At 44.4% G+C, this 22,393-nt stretch overlaps 1 protein-coding gene across 1 annotated transcript in view; it reads left to right on the top strand.

Annotated features, from left to right (window-relative positions):
* The window catches only part of LOC311106059 (protein furry homolog), a gene marked incomplete at its 5' end in the record, with an annotated part of 221,548 nt that overhangs the window by 89,571 nt on the left and 109,584 nt on the right, over nucleotides 1-22,393 (top strand). The window contains 8 exons of the mRNA XM_084148346.1: nucleotides 2,060-2,248; nucleotides 4,423-4,591; nucleotides 19,016-19,137; nucleotides 19,328-19,515; nucleotides 19,861-19,955; nucleotides 20,557-20,790; nucleotides 21,014-21,372; nucleotides 22,053-22,150. Of these exons, the coding sequence (XP_084004472.1) occupies nucleotides 2,060-2,248; nucleotides 4,423-4,591; nucleotides 19,016-19,137; nucleotides 19,328-19,515; nucleotides 19,861-19,955; nucleotides 20,557-20,790; nucleotides 21,014-21,372; nucleotides 22,053-22,150 (1,454 nt within the window). The remainder of the gene's footprint in view (nucleotides 1-2,059; nucleotides 2,249-4,422; nucleotides 4,592-19,015; nucleotides 19,138-19,327; nucleotides 19,516-19,860; nucleotides 19,956-20,556; nucleotides 20,791-21,013; nucleotides 21,373-22,052; nucleotides 22,151-22,393) is intronic.

The following is a 22,393-nucleotide window of genomic DNA, read 5'->3' as shown; positions in this document are numbered from 1 at the left end:
TAGCGAAATACATTTAAACTCAGTTTTTCACAATTCCTGACATTTAATCCTAGTAAAAAGTCCCTGTCTTAGGTCAGTTAGGATCACCACTTTATTTTAAGAATGTGAAATGTCAGAATAATAGTAGAGAGAAAGATTTATTTCAGCTTTTATTTCTTTCATAACATTCCCAGTGGGTCAGAAGTTTACATACACTCAATTAGTATTTGGTAGCATTGCCTTTAAATTGTTTAATTTGGGTCAAATGTTTCGGGTAGCCTTCCACAAGCATTCCACAATAAGTCGGGTGAATTTTGGCCCATTCCTCCTGACAGAGCTGGTGTAACTGAATCAGGTTTGTAGGCCTCCTTGCTCGCACACACTTTTTCAGTTCTGCCCACAAATGTTCTATAGGATTGAGGTCAGGGCTTTGTGATGGCCACTCCAATACCTTGACTTTGTTGTCCTTAAGCCATTTTGCCACAACTTTGGAAGTATGCTTGGGGTCATTGTTCATTTGGAAGACCCATTTGCGACCAAGCTTTAACTTCCTGACTGATGTCTTGAGATGTTAATTCAATATATCCACATAATTTTCCTTCCTCGTGATGCCATCTATTTTGTGAAGTGCACCAGTCCCTCCTGCAGCAGAGCACCCCCACAGCATGATGCTGCCACCCCCGTGCTTCACGGTTGGGTTGGTGTTCTTCGGCTTGCAAGCGACCCCCTTTTTCCTCCAAACATAACGATGGTCATTATGGCCAAACAGTTCTATTTTTGTTTCATCAGACCAGAGGACATTTCTCCAAAAAGTACGATCTTTGTCCCATGTGCAGTTGTAAACCGTAGTCTGGCTTTTTTATGGCGGTTTTGGAGCAAAGGATATAGATAATTTTGTACCTGTTTCCTCCATCATCTTCACAAGGTCCTTTGCTGTTGTTCTGGGATTGATTTGCACTTTTCGCACCAAAGTACATTCATCTCTAGGAGACAGAACGCGTCTCCTTCCTGAGCGGTATGACGGCTGCGTGGTCCCATGGTGTTTATACTTGCGTAATATTGTTTGTACAGATGAACGTGGTACCTTCAGGCGTTTGGAAATTGCTCCCAAGGATGAACCAGACTTGTGGAGGTCTACAATTTTGTTTCTGAGGTCTTGGCTGATTTCTTTTGATTTTCCCATGATGTCAAGCAAAGAGGCACTGAGTTTGAAGGTAGGCCTTGAAATACATCCTCAGGTACATCTCCAATTGACTGAAATGATGTCAATTAGCCTATCAGAAGCTTCTAAAGCCATTACATCATTTTCTGGAATTTTCCAAGCTGTTTAAAGGCACAGTCAACTTAGTGTATGTAAACTTCTGACCCACTGGAATTGTGATAAAGTGAATTATAAGTGAAATAATCTGTCTGTAAACAATTGTTGGAAATATTACTTGTGTCATGCACAAAGTAGATGTCCTAACCGACTTGCCAAAACTATAGTTTGTTAACAAGACATTTGTGGAGTGGTTGAAAAAGGAGTTTTAATGACTCCAACCTACTGTAAGTGTATGTAAACTTCCAACTTCAACTGTATATAATAAAAGGTACTCCAAAATGACAGAATACATTATTTACCATTCATTCTATTGGGGACAAATTACAAATCTGAAACACAACTAAAACGAACTGCAAATGCATCCAATGAGTTTGTAGAGTCACAATCTTGATATGGTAATTGCATGCTTGGAATATGGGACCAAATACAAAACTTTTGACTACTTTATTTATACGAATCTTTAGGGGTGTCAATAACTCTCTTTCTCTCAGCAATTGTATTAGTACAAAATAATTTCCCAATTTCTTTGAGCATACAACATAGCTCAGCATTTGAATTATTTATTTTATTCAGTAATTATTGCTCATCTTTATCAAGGCTGTCAAAAATGTTGGACCCCACTGTATCTGCTGTCTCTGTATTATGATGTCACTGTATCTGCTGTCACTGTATTATGATGTCACAGTATCTGCTGTCACTGTATTATGATGTCACTGTATCTGCTGTCACTGTATTATGATGTATTTGTTTCACCACCAGGCATGGATCACTGCCGTCCTGAGGTGTTTGAGCACAGCAAGCGTCTCCTCCTGCACCTGCTCATTACTCTGTCCTGCAATGGCAACTTCCAGACCATCGCCTCCGTCCTGCTGCAGACACAAGAGGTCAATGGCAACAAAACCTTGACCAGCGAGTCAGGCTACCTGCCTGAATACTTCACTACTACAGGTATTACACAGTACAGTATTGACTCCTGGGCAGTGTTCACTAGGGCATGCAACAGATAAAAAACAAAAAACCTTTTGTCTTAATCATTATCGTAACTTGTGTGGTCCAAGTCGGAGTTGTTGTTTTAAAACTATATAAATGCACCATGTAAAGTGGTGGTCCCATGTTTCATGAGCTGAAATAAAAGATCCCAGAAATGTTCCATATGCACAAAAATATTATTTCTCTAAAATGTGCACAAATGTGTTTACATCCCTGTTAGTGAGCATTTCTCCTTTGCCAAGATAATCTATCCACCTGAAAGGTGTGACATATCAAGAAGCTAATTAAACAGCATGATCATTACACAGGTGTACCTTGTGCTGGGGACAATAAAGGGCCACTCTAAAATGTGCAGTTTTGTCACACAACACAATGCTACAGATGTCTCCAGTTTTGAGGGACCGTGCAATTGACATGCATGCAATTGGCATGCTGACTGCAGGAATGTCCACCAGAGCTGTTGCCAAAGAATTGAATGTTCATTTCTCTACCATGAGCCGCCTCCAACATTGTTTTATAGAATTTGGCAGTATGTCCAACCGGTCTCACAACCGCAGACCACATGTAACCATGCCAGCCCTGCTTCTTCACCTGCGGGATCGTCTGAGACCAGCCACCCGGACAGCTGATGAAACTGTGGGTTTGCACAACAGAAGACTTTCTGCACAAACTGTCAGAAACCGTCTCAGGGAAGCTCATCTGCATGCTCGTTGTCCTCACCAGAGTCTTGACCTGACTGTAGTTCGGCGTCATAACCGACTTCAGTGGGAAAATGCTCACCTTCGATGGTCACTGGCACGCTGGAGAAGTGTGCTCTTCACGGATGAATCCAGGTCGTATGGCGTTGTGTGGAGCGAGCGGTTTGCTGATGTCAACATTGTGAACAGAGTGCCCCATGGTGGCGGGGGGGTTGCATTTTATCGATGGCAATTGCATTTTCCCGCCAATATCCAGCAACTTCGCACTGCCATTGAAGAGGAATGGACAACATTCCACAGGCCACAATCAACAGCCTGATCAACTCAATGTGAAGGAGAAGTTGCGCTGCATGAGGCAAATGGTGGTCACTGACTGGTTTTCTGATCCATGCCCCTACTTTTTTTTTTAAGGTATATGTGACCAACAGAAGCATATCTGTATTCCCAGTCATGTGAAATCCATAGATTAGGGCCTAATGAATTCATTTCCATTGAGCTATTTCCTTATATGAACTGTAACTCTGTAAAATCATAGAAATTGTTGCATGTTATATTTTTGTTCAGTAAAAAAAATTAAGAAAGGCATTTTCAGTTTATCAATCAAATGAATATAAAATGGCCATCTTAGACAGCCATGTTGTTCTACAGGGTCTATGGGAGAGAGTGTAGCACTGGACACATTGCTCCTCTCCATGGTTAATCTTGGTACAGTTATCAGCAGGGAATGGCTTACACTTTCAAGGGAGAGCTTTGTGGGGGAAAGAAAACATGGTAGCCTGGCCAGCAACAATCCTATGTCCTGCAGCAGACGACATCAAAAGTCCTGATTAAAGCATTCCATTACGCTATTTATATCCTCTTGCCCAAAAAGGGGCCATCTACCAAGGCAGGGTTAGACACGCTGCAAGGATAGGTTCTTTCCCCACTTTAATTTGTTTTGCTTGAAGCGATAAAGAAAACTTCACTTGACCTGACTAGCGACAAGCTGGTATCTTAAATTCAGTAGTTGTAATATAGAAAAACAGAGCATAGAGTTCACCTCACATCTCGCTACATTGGACTCACAACAGGAGTAGTCAAGATATAAAGTGAAACCACCAAATGTACCTCTGTTATCTGGGTGCTGTTCAGTAAACACGGTTTTGAAATGGACAAGTTCAGGATGCACCTCCTGTTTCAAAACGTTTCTTCCTGTTTTGTGCCTTCTAAACTGTCCCTGTTGTGACTCCTCTCCTTCTCCCGTTCTCTCTCTCTCTCCTTTTCCCTTTCTCTCTCTCCTTCTCCCTTTCTCTCTCTCCTTCTCCCTTTCTCTCTCTCCTTCCCTCTCCTCTCCCTCTCCCTCTCTCTCTCCTTCCCTCTCCTCTCCCTCTCCCTCTCTCTCTCCTTCCCTCTCCCTCTCCCTCTCCTCTGCTTCTCTCTCTCTCTCCCTCCCAGGTGGGGTGGACTTCCTGCGAAAGGGCCAGGCATCCCCTGTACCCGACTCTGGCTCTTCGTCCACCTCTTCCAGCCTCAGCCTGGGAGGCAGCACCTCCAACCTGCCCCACATCTCCTCCCAGGACGCGGAGGAGAAGACCAACAAACTGATTGAGTTCCTCACCACCAGGTAGGTGGACCACGGACTGAAGGATGGACAGACAGGCAGGCAGAGAGTCGGCCAGACAGACAGTCGGCCAGTCAGTCAGTCGGCCAGTCAGTCAGTCGGCCAGTCAGTCACATAGTATGTTCCACTACCAACAGACTTGAGTGGAACACTAGAACTTCATTACCTAGTTATCCTGGCAAGGACAAGCCGAAATATAATTTGCAAGCCTTTATCTTGAAGATGTTTTGTTATCGAGACTTGGCCATGTAATTTCATGTCAGTTTAATCCACTTGATGTCAGTGTGTGAAAACAGGGAGCCAACTCCTGACATCCACCGCCACCTAGCGGTCTAATGTGGCTAACAACAACAGACTTTTTACCAACTCCGGACGTCCACCGCCACCTAGTGGTCTGGTGTGGCTAACAACAACAGACTTTTTACCAACTCCGGACGTCCACCGCCACCTAGTGGTCTGGTGTGGCTAACAACAACAGACTTTTTACCAACTCCGGACGTCCACCGCCACCTAGTGGTCTGGTGTGGCTAACAACAACAGACTTTTTAAAATATTTTTTTTATGAGGTAGATCAGCTTTAATATCGCAGGTAGTGTGGCTTCCATCAATGTAATTGTCTTTCCAATCCCCCATTATTATTCTATCTATATATAAGCTACCGGTCAAAAGTTTTAGAACACCTACTCATTCAAGGTTTTTTATTTATTTTTACTATTGTCTACATTGTAGAATAATAGTGAAGACATTAAAACTATGAAATAACACATATGGAATAATTTAGTAACCAAAAAAGTGTTAAACAAATTAAAATATATTTGAGATTCTTCAAATAGCCACCCTTTGCCTTGATGATAGCTTTGCACACTCTTGGCATTCTCTCAACCAGCTTCACCTGGAATGCTTTTCCAACAGTCTTGAAGGAGTTCCCACATATGCTGAGCGCTCGTTGGCTGCTTTTCCTTCACTCTGCGGTCCGACTCATACCCTATCATCTCAATATATACTGAACAAAAATATAAACCAACATGCAACAATTTCAGAGATTTTACTGAGTTACAGTTCATATAAGAAAATCAATCAATTGAAATAAATTCATTAGGCCCTAATATATGGATTTCACATGACTGGGAATACACAGGCCGTGGTAATTAACCTCTCCAAAAAAGAGCTCACTGACGCACAAGTCTCAGTCTTATCTAAGGGCCTCTCTTTTGTACCTACGTGTACAGACAAACCATTTGATACGAAAGTAGATCTGTTTAAATTATTTCGCAAGATTAAACTTAAACACGTGTTTTCCCTAAACATTGTTTCTGGCCTAGAAACCCAACAAAGAACTGTTACCCATTTTAAGCCCAAAAGCAAATTCTGTCCTATGGTGAACAACTCCTCGATTTAATACCTATTGTAGCCATATTCAGAAGAACCTCACCAGGACAGTCACTTAATTAATAATAATAATAATAATATGCCATTTAGCAGACACTTTTATCCCTAATGAAAGATTCATCTTTGGTTATCAAACCTGCAGACAAGAGGGGTGCTGTGGTCGTTTTAGACTATGAAAAACACAAAGAAGAGATTCTGAGACAACTCAGTAATGAACGTTTCTATATAAAACTGAGTGTTGATCCCACACAGGTGTTCCAAAGGGATATTAGCTCTAATCTGGAGCAAGCCCTATTAAACAACCTTATCTCAAAACCTGAATATGAATACCTTTGCTGCAAATGTGCCATACGTCCATGCCTGTACATTTTGCCTAAAGTACATAAACCTAAAAAAAAACAAGGCAATTATCTAGGCAGACCAGTGGTTGCAGGAATAGGCTGAATGCTTGAGCCATTGTCAAACTTTGTAGACTCTTTTATTAAATCTCATGTGCAAGCATTGCCATCATATGTGAAAGACTCTATAGACTTCATAAATAAGATCTCACCAATAACGGGATTAACAGAGGACTGTATTTTGGTCACATTATACAGTGGGGAGAACAAGTATTTGATACACTGCCGATTTTTCAGGTTTTCCTACTTACAAAGCATGTAGAGGTCTGTAATTTTTATCATAGGTACTCTTCAACTGTGAGAGATGGAAAAACCAGAAAATCACATTGTATGATTTTTAAGTAATTCATTTGCATTTATTGCATGACATAAGTATTTGATACATCAGAAAAGCAGAACTTAATATTTGGTACAGAAACCTTTGTTTGCAATTACAGAGATCATACGTTTCCTGTAGGTCTTGACCAGGTTTGCACACACTGCAGCAGGGATTTTGGCCCACTCCTCCATTAAGGCCTTCTCCAGATCCTTCAGGTTTTGGGGCTGTCGCTGGGCAATAAGGACTTTCAGCTCACTCCAAAGATTTTCTATTGGGTTCAGGTCTGGAGACTGGCTAGGCCACTCCAGGACCTTGAGATGCTTCTTACGGAGCCACTCCTTAGTTGCCCTGGCTGTGTGTTTCGGGTCGTTGTCATGCTGGAAGACCCAGCCACGACCCATCTTCAATGCTCTTACTGAGGGAAGGAGGTTGTTGGCCAAGATCTCGCGATACATGGCCCCATCCATCCTCCCCTCAATACGGTGCAGTCGTCCTGTCCCCTTTGCAGAAAAGCATCCCCAAAGAATGATGTTTCCACCTCCATGCTTCACGGTTGGGATGGTGTTCTTGGGGTTGTACTCATCCTTCTTCTTCCTCCAAACACGGCGAGTGGAGTTTAGACCAAAAATCTCTATTTTTGTCTCATCAGACCACATGACCTTCTCCCATTCCTCCTCTGGATCATCCAGATGGTCATTGGCAAACTTCAGACGGGCCTGGACATGCGCTGGCTTGAACAGGGAGATCTTGCGTGCACTGCAGGATTTTAATCCATGACGGCGTAGTGTGTTACTAATGGTTTTCTTTGAGACTGTGGTCCCAGCTCTCTTCAGTTCATTGACCAGGTCCTGCTGTGTAGTTCTGGGCTGATCCCTCACCTTCCTCATGATCATTGATGCCCCACGAGGTGAGATCTTGCATGGAGCCCCAGACCGAGGGTGATTGACCGTCATCTTGAACTTCTTCCATTTTCTAATAATTGCGCCAACAGTTGTTGCCTTCTCACCAAGCTGCTTGCCTATTGTCCTGTAGCCCATCCCAGCCTTGTGCAGGTCTACAATTTTATCCCTGATGTCCTTACACAGCTCTCTGGTCTTGGCCATTGTGGAGAGGTTGGAGTCTGTTTGATTGAGTGTGTGGACAGGTGTCTTTTATACAGGTAACGAGTTCAAACAGGTGCAGTTAATACAGGTAATGAGTGGAGAACAGGAGGGCTTCTTAAAGAAAAACTAACAGGTCTGTGAGAGCCGGAAATTCTTACTGGTTGGTAGGTGATCAAATACTTATGTCATGCAATAAAATGCAAATTAATTAGTTAAAAATCATACAATGTGATTTTCTGTCTCTTACAGTTGAAGTGTACCTATGATAAAAATTACAGACCTCTACATGCTTTGTAAGTAGGAAAACCTGCAAAATCGGCAGTGTATCAAATACTTGTTCTCCCCACTGTAAATTATGATGAAGTGTGAATATTTCTGCCACCAACATAGAGGCAAACGGTTCCAAATAAATGACATTATTACGTGCTCCACCACCAATGTTATCTATGTGATTAAATGTGTCACATTCAATAGTGAATCTGAGATTGGGGTCAATGTTTTTCTCGTATATACAGACATGGCTTCTTGTTCGACAAACCTACAATAGATATTAAATCGAGGAGTTGTTCACCATAGGACAGAATTTGCTTTTGGGCTTAAAATGGGTAACAGTTCTTTGTTGGGTTTCTAGGCCAGAAACAATGTTTAGGGAAAACACATGTTTAAGATTAATCTTGCGAAATAATTTAAACAGATCTACTTTCGTATCAAATGGTTTGTCTGTACACGTAGGTACAAAAGAGAGGCCCTTAGATAAGACTGAGACTTGTGCATCAGTGAGCTCTTTTTTGGAGAGGTTAATTACCACGGCCTGTGTTCCTGGTCCCTTTTTTGACCGCTTGCCTCTCCTACATTGTTTATTTTCTTTCGTGGAGCCTTGTTGTACTGCTTTTGGGCAAAAAAAATAGTCTGTGTACGATGGTAGCTGGAGTCGCTGTCTGTAGGGAATTCGCTCTCAATGGATGCCTCTGTCTGCTTTTCCGTGTCCCCCAGCTGCTGCTTATCTGCGTCCCCCGGTCAGTGGTGCGTCCCTACGTCGAACTCTCGGTGCTCCCGTCCTTGGGCCTTCCCATGCGTAGACCTGGTTGAGCTGGTAGTCCTCTGTCTCGCTGATACTTCCTGATCTTTGTTGCTTGTAGGAAGTCTCTGTATTTCCCAATGGACTGGTTTATTGAGTCGTCTATGGCTGTGAAGTCTGGGCCTAGAAGCTCCTTCATTATAACCTCATGTTCACTGATCTTAACTTCAACTTCTTTTACATCCTTCGACACATGTTTGTAGGCTCTTCCTGTATTCACAGTCCTCTTGGAATGCGCTTGTTCTGCCAATGCGCACTAAGATAATGCAGGGACAAACAAGTCTCTTTCTCTCTGAGTCTCTGGAGTTGGATTTTAAGTTCTCCAGTAGAGTGTGTAGCTAGGTTGTCCATGTTGGAGGTAGGGAAGAGGATCTTATTGGCGGCGTCTTGGCTGAATGAGAGGGTACTCGCACAGTGTGTGGTAAGTGAGTTGATATCTCTCTTAGTGGATCGTAGTGCGCTGTGCTATGTAGGTAAAACCTCTCGTTCTCTCAAACAGAGAATTAGTGAACATAAAAGTTAAATCAGAAGAAACGACAGGGATTATCCAGTTGCAGTACATTTTAATGACCAAAAACATGACCTTTCTACGTTTTAGATTTTGTGGCATAGAGAAAGTCAAGATATCAGACAGGGGAGGTGATATAAATAATACTCTGAGCAAAAGAGAATGTTTTGGGATTTTCACCCTCCAAACATTATTCCCAAAGGTCTTAATGATGGAATGTGAACATGAATTATTGCCGCCACTTCACACTACTCTGTTTTTTCTTGCACAGTACACAATGATTTATGAAAACGTACTTGATAGGTCAATGTCCTCATTGGTGTTTTACAGTCTGGAGTTGATACGTTTTATGTACACACTTTATTAGAATACTTATGAAATGCACATTGTTATATTTGGTAACACTTGCTTATTTTCCCTCAACTTAATACCCATTTGATGCATTGAACGGATGTGGGTGGAGCAGTGTCTACATAGGGGTGCAGGTTGTGAACACTCACAAAAGTTCTGACGAAGGAAACAGTGCCTTCGGAAAGTATTCAGACCCCTTGTCTTTTTCAACATTTTGCTACGTTACAGCCTTATTCTAAAATGGATTAAAATGTTTTAAAAAATCCTCTGCACACAATACCCCACAATGACAAAGCGAAAACAGGTTTTTAGAAATCTTTGCAAATGTATTACAAATACAAAACAGAAATACTTTTTATTTTTTATTATTTCACCTTTATTTAACCAGGTAAGCCAGTTCAGAACAAGTTCTCATTTACAACTGCGACCTGGCCAAGATAAAGCAAAGCAGTTCAATAAAAAACAACAACACAGAGTTACATATGGGGTAAAACAAAAACATAAAGTCAAAAATACAACAGAAAATATATACAGTGGGGAGAACAAGTATTTGATACACTGCCGATTTTGCAGGTTTTCCTACTTACAAAGCATGTAGAGGTCTGTAATTTTTATCATAGGTACACTTCAACTGTAAGAGACGGAATCTAAAACAAAAATCCAGAAAATCACATTGTATGATTTTTAAGTAATTAATTTGCATTTTATTGCATGACATAAGTATTTGATCACCTACCAACCAGTAAGAATTCCGGCTCTCACAGACCTGTTAGTTTTTCTTTAAGAAGCCCTGCTGTTCTCCACTCATTACCTGTATTAACGGCACCTGTTTGAACTCATTACCTGTATAAAAGACACCTGTCCACACACTCAATCAAACAGACTCCAACCTCTCCACAATGGCCAAGACCAGAGAGCTGTGTAAGGACATCAGGGATAAAATTGTAGACCTGCACAAGGCTGGGATGGGCTACAGGACAATAGGCAAGCAGCTTGGTGAGAAGGCAACAACTGTTGGCGCAATTACTAGAAAATGGAAGAAGTTCAAGATGACGGTCAATCACCCTCGGTCTGGGGCTCCATGCAAGATCTCACCTCGTGGGGCATCAATGATCATGAGGAAGGTGAGGGATCAGCCCAGAACTACACGGCAGGACCTGGTCAATGACCTGAAGAGAGCTGGGACCACAGTCTCAAAGAAAACCATTAGTAACACACTACGCCGTCATGGATTAAAATCCTGCAGCGCACGCAAGGTCCCCCTGCTCAAGCCAGCGCATGTCCAGGCCCGTCTGAAGTTTGCCAATGACCATCTGGATGATCCAGAGGAGGAATGGGAGAAGGTCATGTGGTCTGATAAGACAAAAATAGAGCTTTTTGGTCTAAACTCCACTCGCCGTGTTTGGAGGAAGAAGAAGGATGAGTACAACCCCAAGAACACCATCCCAACCGTGAAGCATGGAGGTGGAAACATCATTCTTTGGGGATGCTTTTCTGCAAAGGGGACAGGCGACTGCACCGTATTGAGGGGAGGATGGATGGGGCCATGTATCGCGAGATCTTGGCCAACAACCTCCTTCCCTCAGTAAGAGTATTGAAGATGGGTCGTGGCTGGGTCTTCCAGCATGACAACGACCCGAAACACACAGCCAGGGCAACTAAGGAGTGGCTCCGTAAGAAGCATCTCAAGGTCCTGGAGTGGCCTAGCCAGTCTCTAGACCTGAACCCAATAGAAAATCTTTGGAGGGAGCTGAAAGTCTGTATTGCCCAGCGACAGCCCCGAAACCTGAAGGATCTGGCGAAGGTCTGTATGGAGGAGTGGGCCAAAATCCCTGCTGCAGTGTGTGCAAACCTGGTCAAGACCTACAGGAAACGTATGATCTCTGTAATTGCAAACATTTACATTTTCGTCATTTAGCAGACGCTCTTATCCAGAGCGACTTACAAATTGGCGCATTCACCTTATGATAGCCAGTGGGACAACCACTTTACAATATTATTATTTTTTTGGGGTGGGGTAAGGGGTGGGTAGAATGATTACTTGATCCTATCCCAGGTATTCCTTAAAGAGGTGGGGTTTCAAGTGTCTCCGGAAGGTGGTGAGTGACTCCGCTGTCCTGGCGTCGTGGGGGAGCTTGTTCCACCATTGGGGTGCCAGAGCAGCGAACAGTTTTGACTGGGCTGATCGGGAACTGTGCTTCCGCAGAGGTAGGAGAGCCAGCAGGCCAGAGGTGGATGAACGTAGTGCCCTCGTTTGGCTGTAGGGACTGATCAGAGCCTGAAGGTACGGAGGTGCCGTTCCCCTCACAGCTCCGTAGGCAAGCACCATGGTCTTGTAGCAGATGCGAGCTTCAACTGGAAGCCAGTGGAGTGTGCGGAGGAGCGGGGTGACGTGAGAGAACTTGGGAATGTCGAACACCAGACGGGCTGCGGCATTCTGGATGAGTTGTAGGGGTTTAATGGCACAGGCAGGGAGCCCAGCCAACAGCGAGTTGCAGTAATCCAGACGGGAGATGACAAGTGCCTGGATTAGGACCAGTGCCGCTTCCTGTGTAAGGCAGGGTCGTACTCTGCGAATGTTGTAGAGCATGAACCTACAGGATCGGGTCACCGCCTTGATGTTAGCGGAGAACAACAGGGTGTTGTCCAGGGTCATGCCAAGGCTCTTTGCACTCTGGGAGGAGGACACAACAGAGTTGTCAACCGTGATGGCGAGATCATGGAACGGGCAGTCCTTCCCCGGGAGGAAGAGCAGCTCCGTCTTGCCGAGGTTCAGCTTGAGGTGGTGATCCGTCATCCACACTGAAATGTCTGCCAGACATGCAGAGATGCGATTCGCCACCTGGTTATCAGAAGGGGGAAAGGAGAACATTAATTGTGTGTCGTCAGCGTAGCAATGATAGGAAAGGCCATGTGAGGATATGACAGAGCCAAGTGACTTGGTGTATAGTGAGAATAGGAGAGGGCCTAGAACTGAGCCCTGGGGGACACCAGTGGTGAGAGCACGTGGTGCGGAGACAGATTCTCGCCACGCCACCTGGTAGGAGCGACCTGTCAGGTAAGACGCAATCCAAGAGTGAGCCGCGCCGGAGATGCCCAACTCGGAGAGGGTGGAGAGGAGGATCTGATGGTTCACAGTATCAAAGGCAGCAGATAGGTCTAGAAGGACGAGAGCAGAGGAGAGAGAGTTAGCTTTAGCAGTGCGGAGAGCCTCTGTGACACAGATAAGAGCAGTCTCAGTTGAATGACCAGTCTTGAAACCTGACTGGTTTGGATCAAGAAGGTCATTCTGAGAGAGATAGCAAGAGAGTTGGCTAAAGACGGCACGCTCAAGAGTTTTGGAGAGAAAAGAAAGAAGGGATACTGGTCTGTAGTTTTTGACATCGGAGGGATCGAGTGTAGGTTTTTTGAGAAGGGGTGGAACTTTCGCTCTCTTGAAGACGGAAGGGACATAGCCAGCGGTCAAGGATGAGTTGATGAGCGAGGTGAGGTAAGGGAGAAGGTCTCCGGAAATGGTCTGGAGAAGAGAGGAGGGGATAGGGTCAAGCGGGCAGGTTGTTGGGCGGCCGGCCGTCACAAGTCGCAAGATTTAATCTGGAGAGATAGGGGAGAAAGAAGTCAAAGCATAGGGTAGGGCAGTGTGAGCAGGACCAGCGGTGTCATTTGACTTAACAAATGAGGATCGGATGTCGTCAACCTTCTTTTCAAAATGGTTGACGAAGTCATCCACAGAGAGGGGGGAGGGGGGGAGGGTGTGGTGGATTCAGCAGGGAGGAGAAGGTGGCAAAGAGCTTCCTAGGGTTAGAGGCAGATGCTTGGAATTTAGAGTGGTAGAAAGTGGCTTTAGCAGCAGAAACAGAGGAAGAAAATGTAGAGAGGAGGGAGTGAAAAGATGCCAGGTCCGCAGGGAGTCTAGTTTTCCTCCATTTCCGCTCGGCTGCCCGGAGCCCTGTTCTGTGAGCTCGCAATGAGTCGTCAAGCCACGGAGCAGGAGGGGAGGACCGAGCCGGCTGGGAGGATGCAGAAAGGGAGGAGAGGAGGGTTGAGGAGGCAGAATGAGGAGATTGGAGGGAGAAGGATTGAGCAGAGGGAAGAGATGATAGGATGGAAGAGGAGAGAGTAGCGGGAGAGAGAGAGCGAAGGTTGCGACGGCGCATTACCATCTGAGTAGGGGCAGAGTGAGTAGTGTTGGAGGAGAGCGAGAGAGAAAAGGATACAAAGTAGTGGTCGGAGACTTGGAGGGGAGTTGCAGTGAGATTAGTAGAAGAACAGCATCTAGTAAAGATGACGTCAAGCGTATTGCCTGCCTTGTGAGTAGGGGGGGACGGTGAGAGGGTGAGGTCAAAAGAGGAGAGGAGTGGAAAGAAGGAGGCAGAGAGAAATGAGTCAAAGGTAGACGTAGGGAGGTTAAAGTCACCCAGAACTGTGAGGGGTGAGCCATCCTCAGGAAAGGAACTTATCAAGGCGTCAAGCTCATTGATGAACTCTCCAAGGGAACCTGGAGGGCGATAAATGACAAGGATGTTAAGCTTGAATGGGCTAGTGACAGAAACAAAGGTTTCTGTACCAAATATTAAGTTCTGCTTTTCTGATGTATCAAATACTTATGTCATGCAATAAAATGCAAATTAATTACTTAAAAATCATACAATGTGATTTTCTGGATTTTTTTTTAGATTCCGTCTCTCACAGTTAAAGTGTACCTATGATAGAAATTACAGACCTCTACATGGTTTGTAAGTAGGAAAACCTGCAAAATCGGCGGTGTATCAAATACTTGTTCTCCCCACGGCAAAAAATAGGCCATAGTGCAAAATAATTACAATGAGTATTAACACTGGAATGATAGATGTGCAAGAGATGATGTGCAAATAGAGATACTGGGGTGCAAATGAGCAAAATAAATAACAATATGGGGATGAGGTAGTTGGGTGGGCTAATTACAGATGGGCTGTGTAAAGGTGCAGTGATCGGTAAGGTGCTCTGACAACTGATGCTTAAAGTTAGTGAGGGAAATAAGAGTCTCCAGCTTCAGAGATTTTTGCAGTTCGTTCCAGTCATTGGCAGCAGAGAACTGGAAGGAATTTCGGCCAAAGGAGGTGTTGGCTTTGGGGATGACCAGTGAGATATACCTGCTGGAGCGCATACTATGGGTGGGTGTTGCTATGGTGACTAATGAGCTAAGATAAGGCAGGGATTTGCCTAGCAGTGATTTATAGATGGCCTGGAGCCAGTGGGTTTGGCGACAAATATGGAGTGAGGACCAGCCAACAAGAGCGTACAGGTCACAGTGGTGGGTAGTATAGGGGGCTTTGGTGACAAAACTGATGGCAATTTGCTGAGTAGAGTGTTGGAGGCTATTTTATAAATGACATTGCCGAAGTCAAGGATCGGTAGGATAGTCAGTTTTACGAGGGCATGTTTGGCAGCATGAGTGAAGGAGGCTTTGTTGCGAAATAGGAAGCAGATTCTAGATTTAACTTTGGATTGGAGATTCTTAATGTGAGTCTGGAAGGAGAGTTTACAGTCTAACCAGACACCTAGGTATTTGTAGTTGTCCACATACTCTAGGTCAGACCCGTCGAGAGTAGTGATTCTAGTCAGGTGGGCGGGTGCCAGCAGCGTTCGATTGAAGAGCATGCATTTAGTTTTACTTGTGTTTAAGAGCAGTTGGAGGCTACGGAAGGAGTGTTGTATGGCATTGAAGCTCGTTTGGAGGTTTGTTAGCACAGTGTCCAATGAAGGGCCAGATGTATACAAAATGGTGTTGTCTGCGTAGAGGTGGATCTGAGAATCAAGCAGCAAGTGCGACATCATTGATATACACAGAGAAAAGTCAGTGATCTGTTTGTTAACTTGGCTTTCAAAAACGTTCGAAAGGCAGGGCAGAATGGATATAGGTCTGTAAAAGTTTGGATCTAGAGTGTCCCCCCTTTGAAGAAGGGGATGACCGCGGCAGCTTTCCAATCTCTGGGGATCTCAGACGTTACGAAAGAGAGGTTGAACAGGCTAGTAACAGGGGTTGCAACAATTTTGGCAGCTAATTTTAGAAAGAAAGGGTCTAGATTGTCTAGCCCAGATGATTTGTAGGGGTCCAGATTTTGCAGCTCTTTCAGAACATCAGCTGTCTGAATTTGTGTGAAGGAGAAGCGGTGGGGGGGGGGGGGGGGGGGGGCATGGGCAAGTTGCAGTGGAGGGTGCAGATATGGTGACCGGGGTAGTGGTAGCCAGGTGGAAAGCATGGCCAGCCGTAGCAAAATGCTTGTTGAAATTCTTGATTATTGTAGATTTATGGTGATAGTGTTTCCTAGCCTCAGTGCAGTGGGCAGCTGGGAGGAGGTGCTCTTATTCTTACATAAGTATTCAGACCCTTTGTTATGAGACTCGAAATTGAGCTCAGGTGCATCCTGTTTCCATTGATCATCCTTGAGATGTTTCTACAACTTGATTGGAGTCCACCTGTGGTAAATTCAATTGATTGGACATGATTTGGAAAGGCACACACCTGTCTATATAAGGTCCCACAGTTGACAGTGCATGTCAGAGCAAAAACCAAGCCATGAGGTCAAAGGAATTGTCTGTAGAGCTCCGAGACAGGATTGTGTCGAGGCACAGATCTGGGGAAGGGTACCAAAAAATTTCTGTAGCATTGAAGGTCCCCAAGAACACAGTGGCCTCCATCATTCTTAAATGGAAGAAGTTTGGAACCACCAAGACTCTTCCTAGAGCTGTCCGCCCGGCCAAACTGAGCAATCGGGGGAGAAGGGCCTTTGTCAGGGAGGTGACCAAGAACACGATGGTCACTCTGACAGAGCTCCAGAGTTCCTGTGTGGAGATGGGAGAACCTTACAGAAGGACAACCATCTCTGCAGCACTCCACCAATCATGCCTTTATGGTAGAGTGGCCAGACAGAAGCCATTCCTCACTAAAAGGAACATGACAGCCTGCTTGGAGTTTGCCAAAGGGCACCTAAAGGCCTCTCAGACCATGAGAAACAAGATTCTCTGGTCTGATGAAACCAAGATTGAACTCTTTGGTCTGAATGCCAAGCCTCACATCTGGTGGAAACCTGGCACCATCCCTACGGTGAAGCGTGGTGGTGGCAGCATCAAATATGAACTGAGCAAAGTACAGAGAGGTCCTTGATGAAAACCTGCTCCAGAGCTCTCAGGACCTCAGACTGGGGCAAAGGTTCACCTTCCAACAGGACAACGACCCTAAGCACACAGCCAAGACAACGCAGGAGTGGCTTCGGGACAAGTCTCTGAATGTCCTTGAGTGGCCCAGCCTGATCCCGGACTTGAACCCAATCTAACATCTCTGGAGAGACCTGAAAATAGCTGTGCAGCGACGCTCCTCATCCAACCTGACAGAGCTTGAGAGGATCAGCAGAGAAGAATGGGAGAAACTTCCCAAATACAGGTGTGCCAAGCTTGTAGCGTCATACCCAAGAAGACTCGAGGCTGTAATCGCTGCCAAAGGTGCTTCAACAAAGTACTGAGTAAAGGTTCTGAAGATCAAGTGTAATATATTGTAAAAATAAAGCGAACTGGATGGAATATGGGGAAAAATGCACTAAATTATTTTTTTATCTTCAACATAGAAATGCTACCAAAAGGAATTTACTGAAACTTGTTACAAATGACGGAGTCACCCATGATTCACCAAACAATATTTTGAAAGAGGAAGCAAAGTACTTTATGCATATGTTTTTGTTTCAGTCTCCTCCATCTCCACTAACCTAAGTTAATTGTATGGATTTTTTTTCTATTAATAATGTAAAATTAACAGCTGTACAGAAAGTCTCATGTGACCGCGAAATTACACAGGAGGAACTTCTTGATGCAATTAAAGCCTTTAAGTCCGGGATAGCTCCAGGGCTGGATGGCATACCAGTTGAGATATACCAAACTTTTTTTGATGTACTCAGAGGAACGTTATTAGCATATTTTAACCACTCCTATAAAAATGGTAGATTATCAGATACTCAACAAGAAGTTCTGATTTCATTTTTACTGAAACAGGACCCAAGTGGTAAATATAAAGATCCATTAAAAAAATTAGAGGCCCCTTACACTTCAGTGTTGTGATGCAAAAATGTAAAAGGTATTGTCGGATATTATTAATCCTAATCAGACAGGTTTTTTACATGGACGATACATTGGAGATAATATAAGACAAGTACTGGAAACAATAGAACACTATGAAAAATCTGGGAAACCAGACCTGGTATTCATAGCTGACTTTGAAAAGGCTTTTCAATTTTGGAGAATCTCTTTATACAATGGGTTAAAGTTATGTATAGTAACCCTAGGTGTAAAATAGTAAATAATGGCTACTTCTCTGAAAGCTTTAAACTGTCAAGAGGAGTGAAACAAGGTTGTCCACTATCGGTATATCTATTTATTATGGCCATCAAAATGTTAGCTATTCAAATCAATTCTAACAATAATATCAAGGGGCTAGAAATCCAGGGCTTAAAAACAAAGGTGTCATTGTACGCTGATGATTTAATTTGGATCCCTCCACAGCCTCATAGAGGATCTAGATAATTTTTCTAACCTCTCTGGATTACAGCCAAATGATGATAAGTGTTCTATATTACGTATTGGATCACAAAAAAATACAACTACATTACCGTGTACCAATAAAATGGTCTGACAGTGAAGTGGACATACTCGGTATTCATATCCCAAAAGAAAGAAATGATCTCACTAAAATACATTTGAATAGAAAGTTAGCAAAAATAGATAAGATCTTGCTACAATGGAATGGAAAATCACCCTGATTTATCTCTTTAGTCATTTCCCAGTTTACCTATTTGCTTATGGCCTTGCCTACACCTAGTGACCTTTTAGTGATCCAATACGTAGTATAGTACACTAATCATAATTTGGTTGTAATCCAGAGAGGTTATAAAACGTATCTAGATCTTCTATGAGGCTGTGGAGGGATCGAAATTGTGGATTTAAAAGAAAACATGAATCATCAGTGTACAATGACACCTTTGTTTTTAAGCCCTGGATTTGGCATTGTTGTAGTAGCTACAGCACCGTAGCTCCACTTCGCTCTGGGGTGAAGTTTCCGCTAGGTACAGATCTAGGATCAGCTTCCCCTCCCCCAATACTAACCTTAACCATTAGTAAGGAAAATGCTAAACTGATTCAAGATCAGCATCTAGGGGCAACTTCACCCTACACCAGGTAGGTATACTTCTGTTTGAATTATACTTTTGTTTTCCTCTCTATGATATCATAGTATAAAACAAATTGTTTTCCAGGGCCTATAGACCCATGTGGTGTCACGAAGACATCTCACCCAAGAACCCCAACTCAAAAAGCATGGAGCAGCTTGCCAATTTATTGTGTCACGTGGTGTCGGTGTTCAAAGAGTCCAAGTCAGGTAATCCTCCCTAAGATCCTACCTTACCACACTACATGGTCATGACCGTCATGCTGGAACCACTGCACTTTCATTCACCTATTGCCTTGTAATCGGACTCCTACCCAGGTAGACATCAGTGTGTGTGTGTATATGCCTGCATGCCCATGATTTGTGCACGTGTGTTTTATACCTCTCATGTGTGGGCCAGACTTCCACCTGGAGCAGCAGTTGAGTGACGTAGCTCTGCAGACGGGTCTGTGTAGCTCGTCGCGCCACTATGCCGGGAGGTCCTTCCAGGTGTTCCGGGTGCTGCGGCAGCCGCTCTCGGCCCACTCCATCTCCGACCTGCTCTCACGACTGGTGGAGGTGGTGGGGGAGCACGGGGAGGAAGTACAGGTGTGTGTGGGTGGGCGGAGGGAAGGTGGGAGTGTGTGTGCAGGGTAGGGGGAGTGTGTGTGTGTGTGTGTGTTGTCTGCCTGTCTGTTCCTCTGTGTATGTGTGTGTGCCTGTGTGCGTGTGTCTGTGTGAGAATGGGATGTGATGTGGGCTTGGGATGGGATGTGGGCTTGGGATGGGATGTGGGCTTGGGATGTGATTTGGGCTTGGGATGTGGGCTTGGGATGTGGGCTTGGGATGGGATGTGGGCTTGGGATGGGGTGTGATGTGGGCTTGGGATGGGATGTGATGTGGGCTTGGATGGTTGTATAGGTACCCAGTTTTAATGTCCTCCTGCTCTTCCAGGGTTATGTGATGGAGATGTTGCTCACCTTAGAGTCTGTGGTGGACAACCTGGCTGAATGTCTCAAGAACAACAATCTAATGGCTATCCTGACCAGGTTGGTTTACAGGTCTCTTTCACTGACAGCATGACAAAAAAAAAATACCTTGACAGAGACACTTAAATGTAGCTAGATGGGGATATAGTACAGTACAGTACAGAAAGTGCGTTGCAGAACGAACCGTTACCTCCAGGGTACCTCATGTGGTCTGGGGACGGCAGCACTACTACTAGACCAGCTAATGGACCTTTATATTAGCCTGGAACACTCACTGCATAAGACTGGCATTATATAAAAACTAAATAGTCCGCCAATGGATCACCTTCAACCAATCAGAAGGCCAAATCTTTTGACGTTATCCAAACGCAACATAAGCTAAATCCGCCCGTAGTTGCTGAGAGGACACTAGCTACTTTCAAGCCTGTCCAAGTGCCCCTCTATTGGAGAAAGTTCTGACTGAATTGGTGAAGTGAACCAGAAAGTGGTAGCTGCAGCAACAGAGTTCACACATCTATTATCCCTTCAAACCTTACAACCCAGCACCCAAAGATGTTTGTACGAACAATTTAGAGTTGAGTACGCCAATCTATTATTAGGTATTTGTATGCCAGGTTGTTAAGGGTTTGAACTCATCGCTAGTCTCTTATTGGCTCTCTAGGGCATCCTCAGACTTACTGGCCAATGGCAAGCTGGTGTCCAACAGGAAGAGCACGGGGCAGCTGAACCTGTTCCAGCAGGGCCTGGGGACATCCGAGCGCAGCCGCCACCAGAGGAGCTACTCCGTCCCCAAGAAGTTTGGCGAGGCGGACCGCTCATCCGACCCTCCTCGCAGCGGTACACTGGACCCCATCCAGGCCTGCACCCAGCAGGGAGGGCTGACCAAGAACCGCAGGTAGGGGACAGCAAGTAGCCTAGTAGACTACAGCAGTTTTTCTCAATCCTTTCCTTTGGCATTTCCCAGTCGGTTTGAGGTCATGTTCATTAGGATACACCTTGGCAAAACGTTTAATGAAAAATGTGCTAAGTCTTGGAGGTGCCACAAGGGGCATCGATTAGATAGAAAGCCAACAATATGATTTCCTCCAAAGAAATAAACACATTCCTCTCCTACGCAGTCCATTCTCTTCCAAAGAACTCCTCAGTGACCCGGCCAACGTCAACCACCCGTCCAACCTGCTAGCCACCATCTTCTGGGTGGCCGTGTCCCTGATGGAGTCAGACTTTGAGTTTGAGTACCAGATGTCCCTGCGGCTGCTCCACAAGCTGCTGGCCCACGTGGCCCTGGACAAGCAGGAGAACAGGGAGCGGCTGGAGAAGCTGCAGGGCCAGCTGAGGTGGAGCGGCTTCGCCGGGCTCCAGCAGCTGCTCCTCAAGGGCTTCACGTCCACCTCCACCACCGACCTCACCCTGCACATCTTCTGCCAGCTCACGCCTGTCTCGCTGGTACCCGTGGTGGACACCTCCCAGAACATAGGTAGGTTATCTGTGGTCCTGTGTGACTCAATTGGTTAAGCAAGGCTCTTGCAATGCTATGGTCAAGGATTAAATTCCAGCTTGGGGTATGATCTTTGACCCTCTGTAGCTTTCTCATTCATCGTTATCTTTACCAAGGGTGTCAATAATTTCGGATCCCACTGTAAATTGTATGTACTCACAGCAGGCCATTTGTGACTTCTTAACTTAGCTCACACAAGCCATCGGTACATAAACTAAATGCTCTACTCACTTCAGCTATCTATTGATTTTTATATTATGACCTTTATTTATACAGGTGAGTCAATTAAGAACATGCTTTTTTGTTATTAACAAGACGACCTGTGATGAGCTGATGATAACGTTAATTCAGTTCCTCACAATTCATACTGGTTTCAATACCAGCTAAAGTTGGGCATACATTTGCTTCCAAAGAAGAAAATATGTTTATTGATGTCATGGAAAAATAAAAGAGGAAGAAAGACATTACATTTACTATTTTTCCTTGTCCATTGTAGCGTCAGGTGTGTTCTTTGTCTGTCTCTCATTTTTATTTATTTTATGCCATCACTGTAGCAGTTTGCGATTGTCTTTCAATGAAAAGTGTGTTATAAATGAAAGGTATTGTTACTATTGATCATTTCTGAGGAAATTGGAATCCCTATTTCTCCTGTTGCCCAGGTTTCCCTCTGAACGTTCTCTGTCTGCTCCCACACCTGGTCCACAACTTCGACGGCCCCTCCCAGTTCTGTAAAGACGTGGCTCAGAGAATAGCTCAGGTTAGTCTCCTCGTCAACTTTCCAGTCAATGTTCCTTATTTAATAGATAAACAAGGACTTAACACATGCAAATCGTGGTGAGTTATGTACATTTTCTCCAGAAATTAAGTAAATGTAAAGTATATACAGTAAATGTCATCTTGGTTGTTTGGAAATCGATTTCATGTCAATCTAAATCATTATTAATTATGATTCATTGCCAATATGTACAGTAAATATTTTCTGCTTTTTGCTTGGATGGCC

Source organism: Coregonus lavaretus (genome assembly GCF_964263955.1).
Source record: "Coregonus lavaretus genome assembly, chromosome: 30".
NCBI classification, from domain to species: Eukaryota; Metazoa; Chordata; class Actinopteri; order Salmoniformes; family Salmonidae; genus Coregonus; species Coregonus lavaretus.
This window is presented reverse-complemented; position numbering and strand designations above follow the sequence as displayed.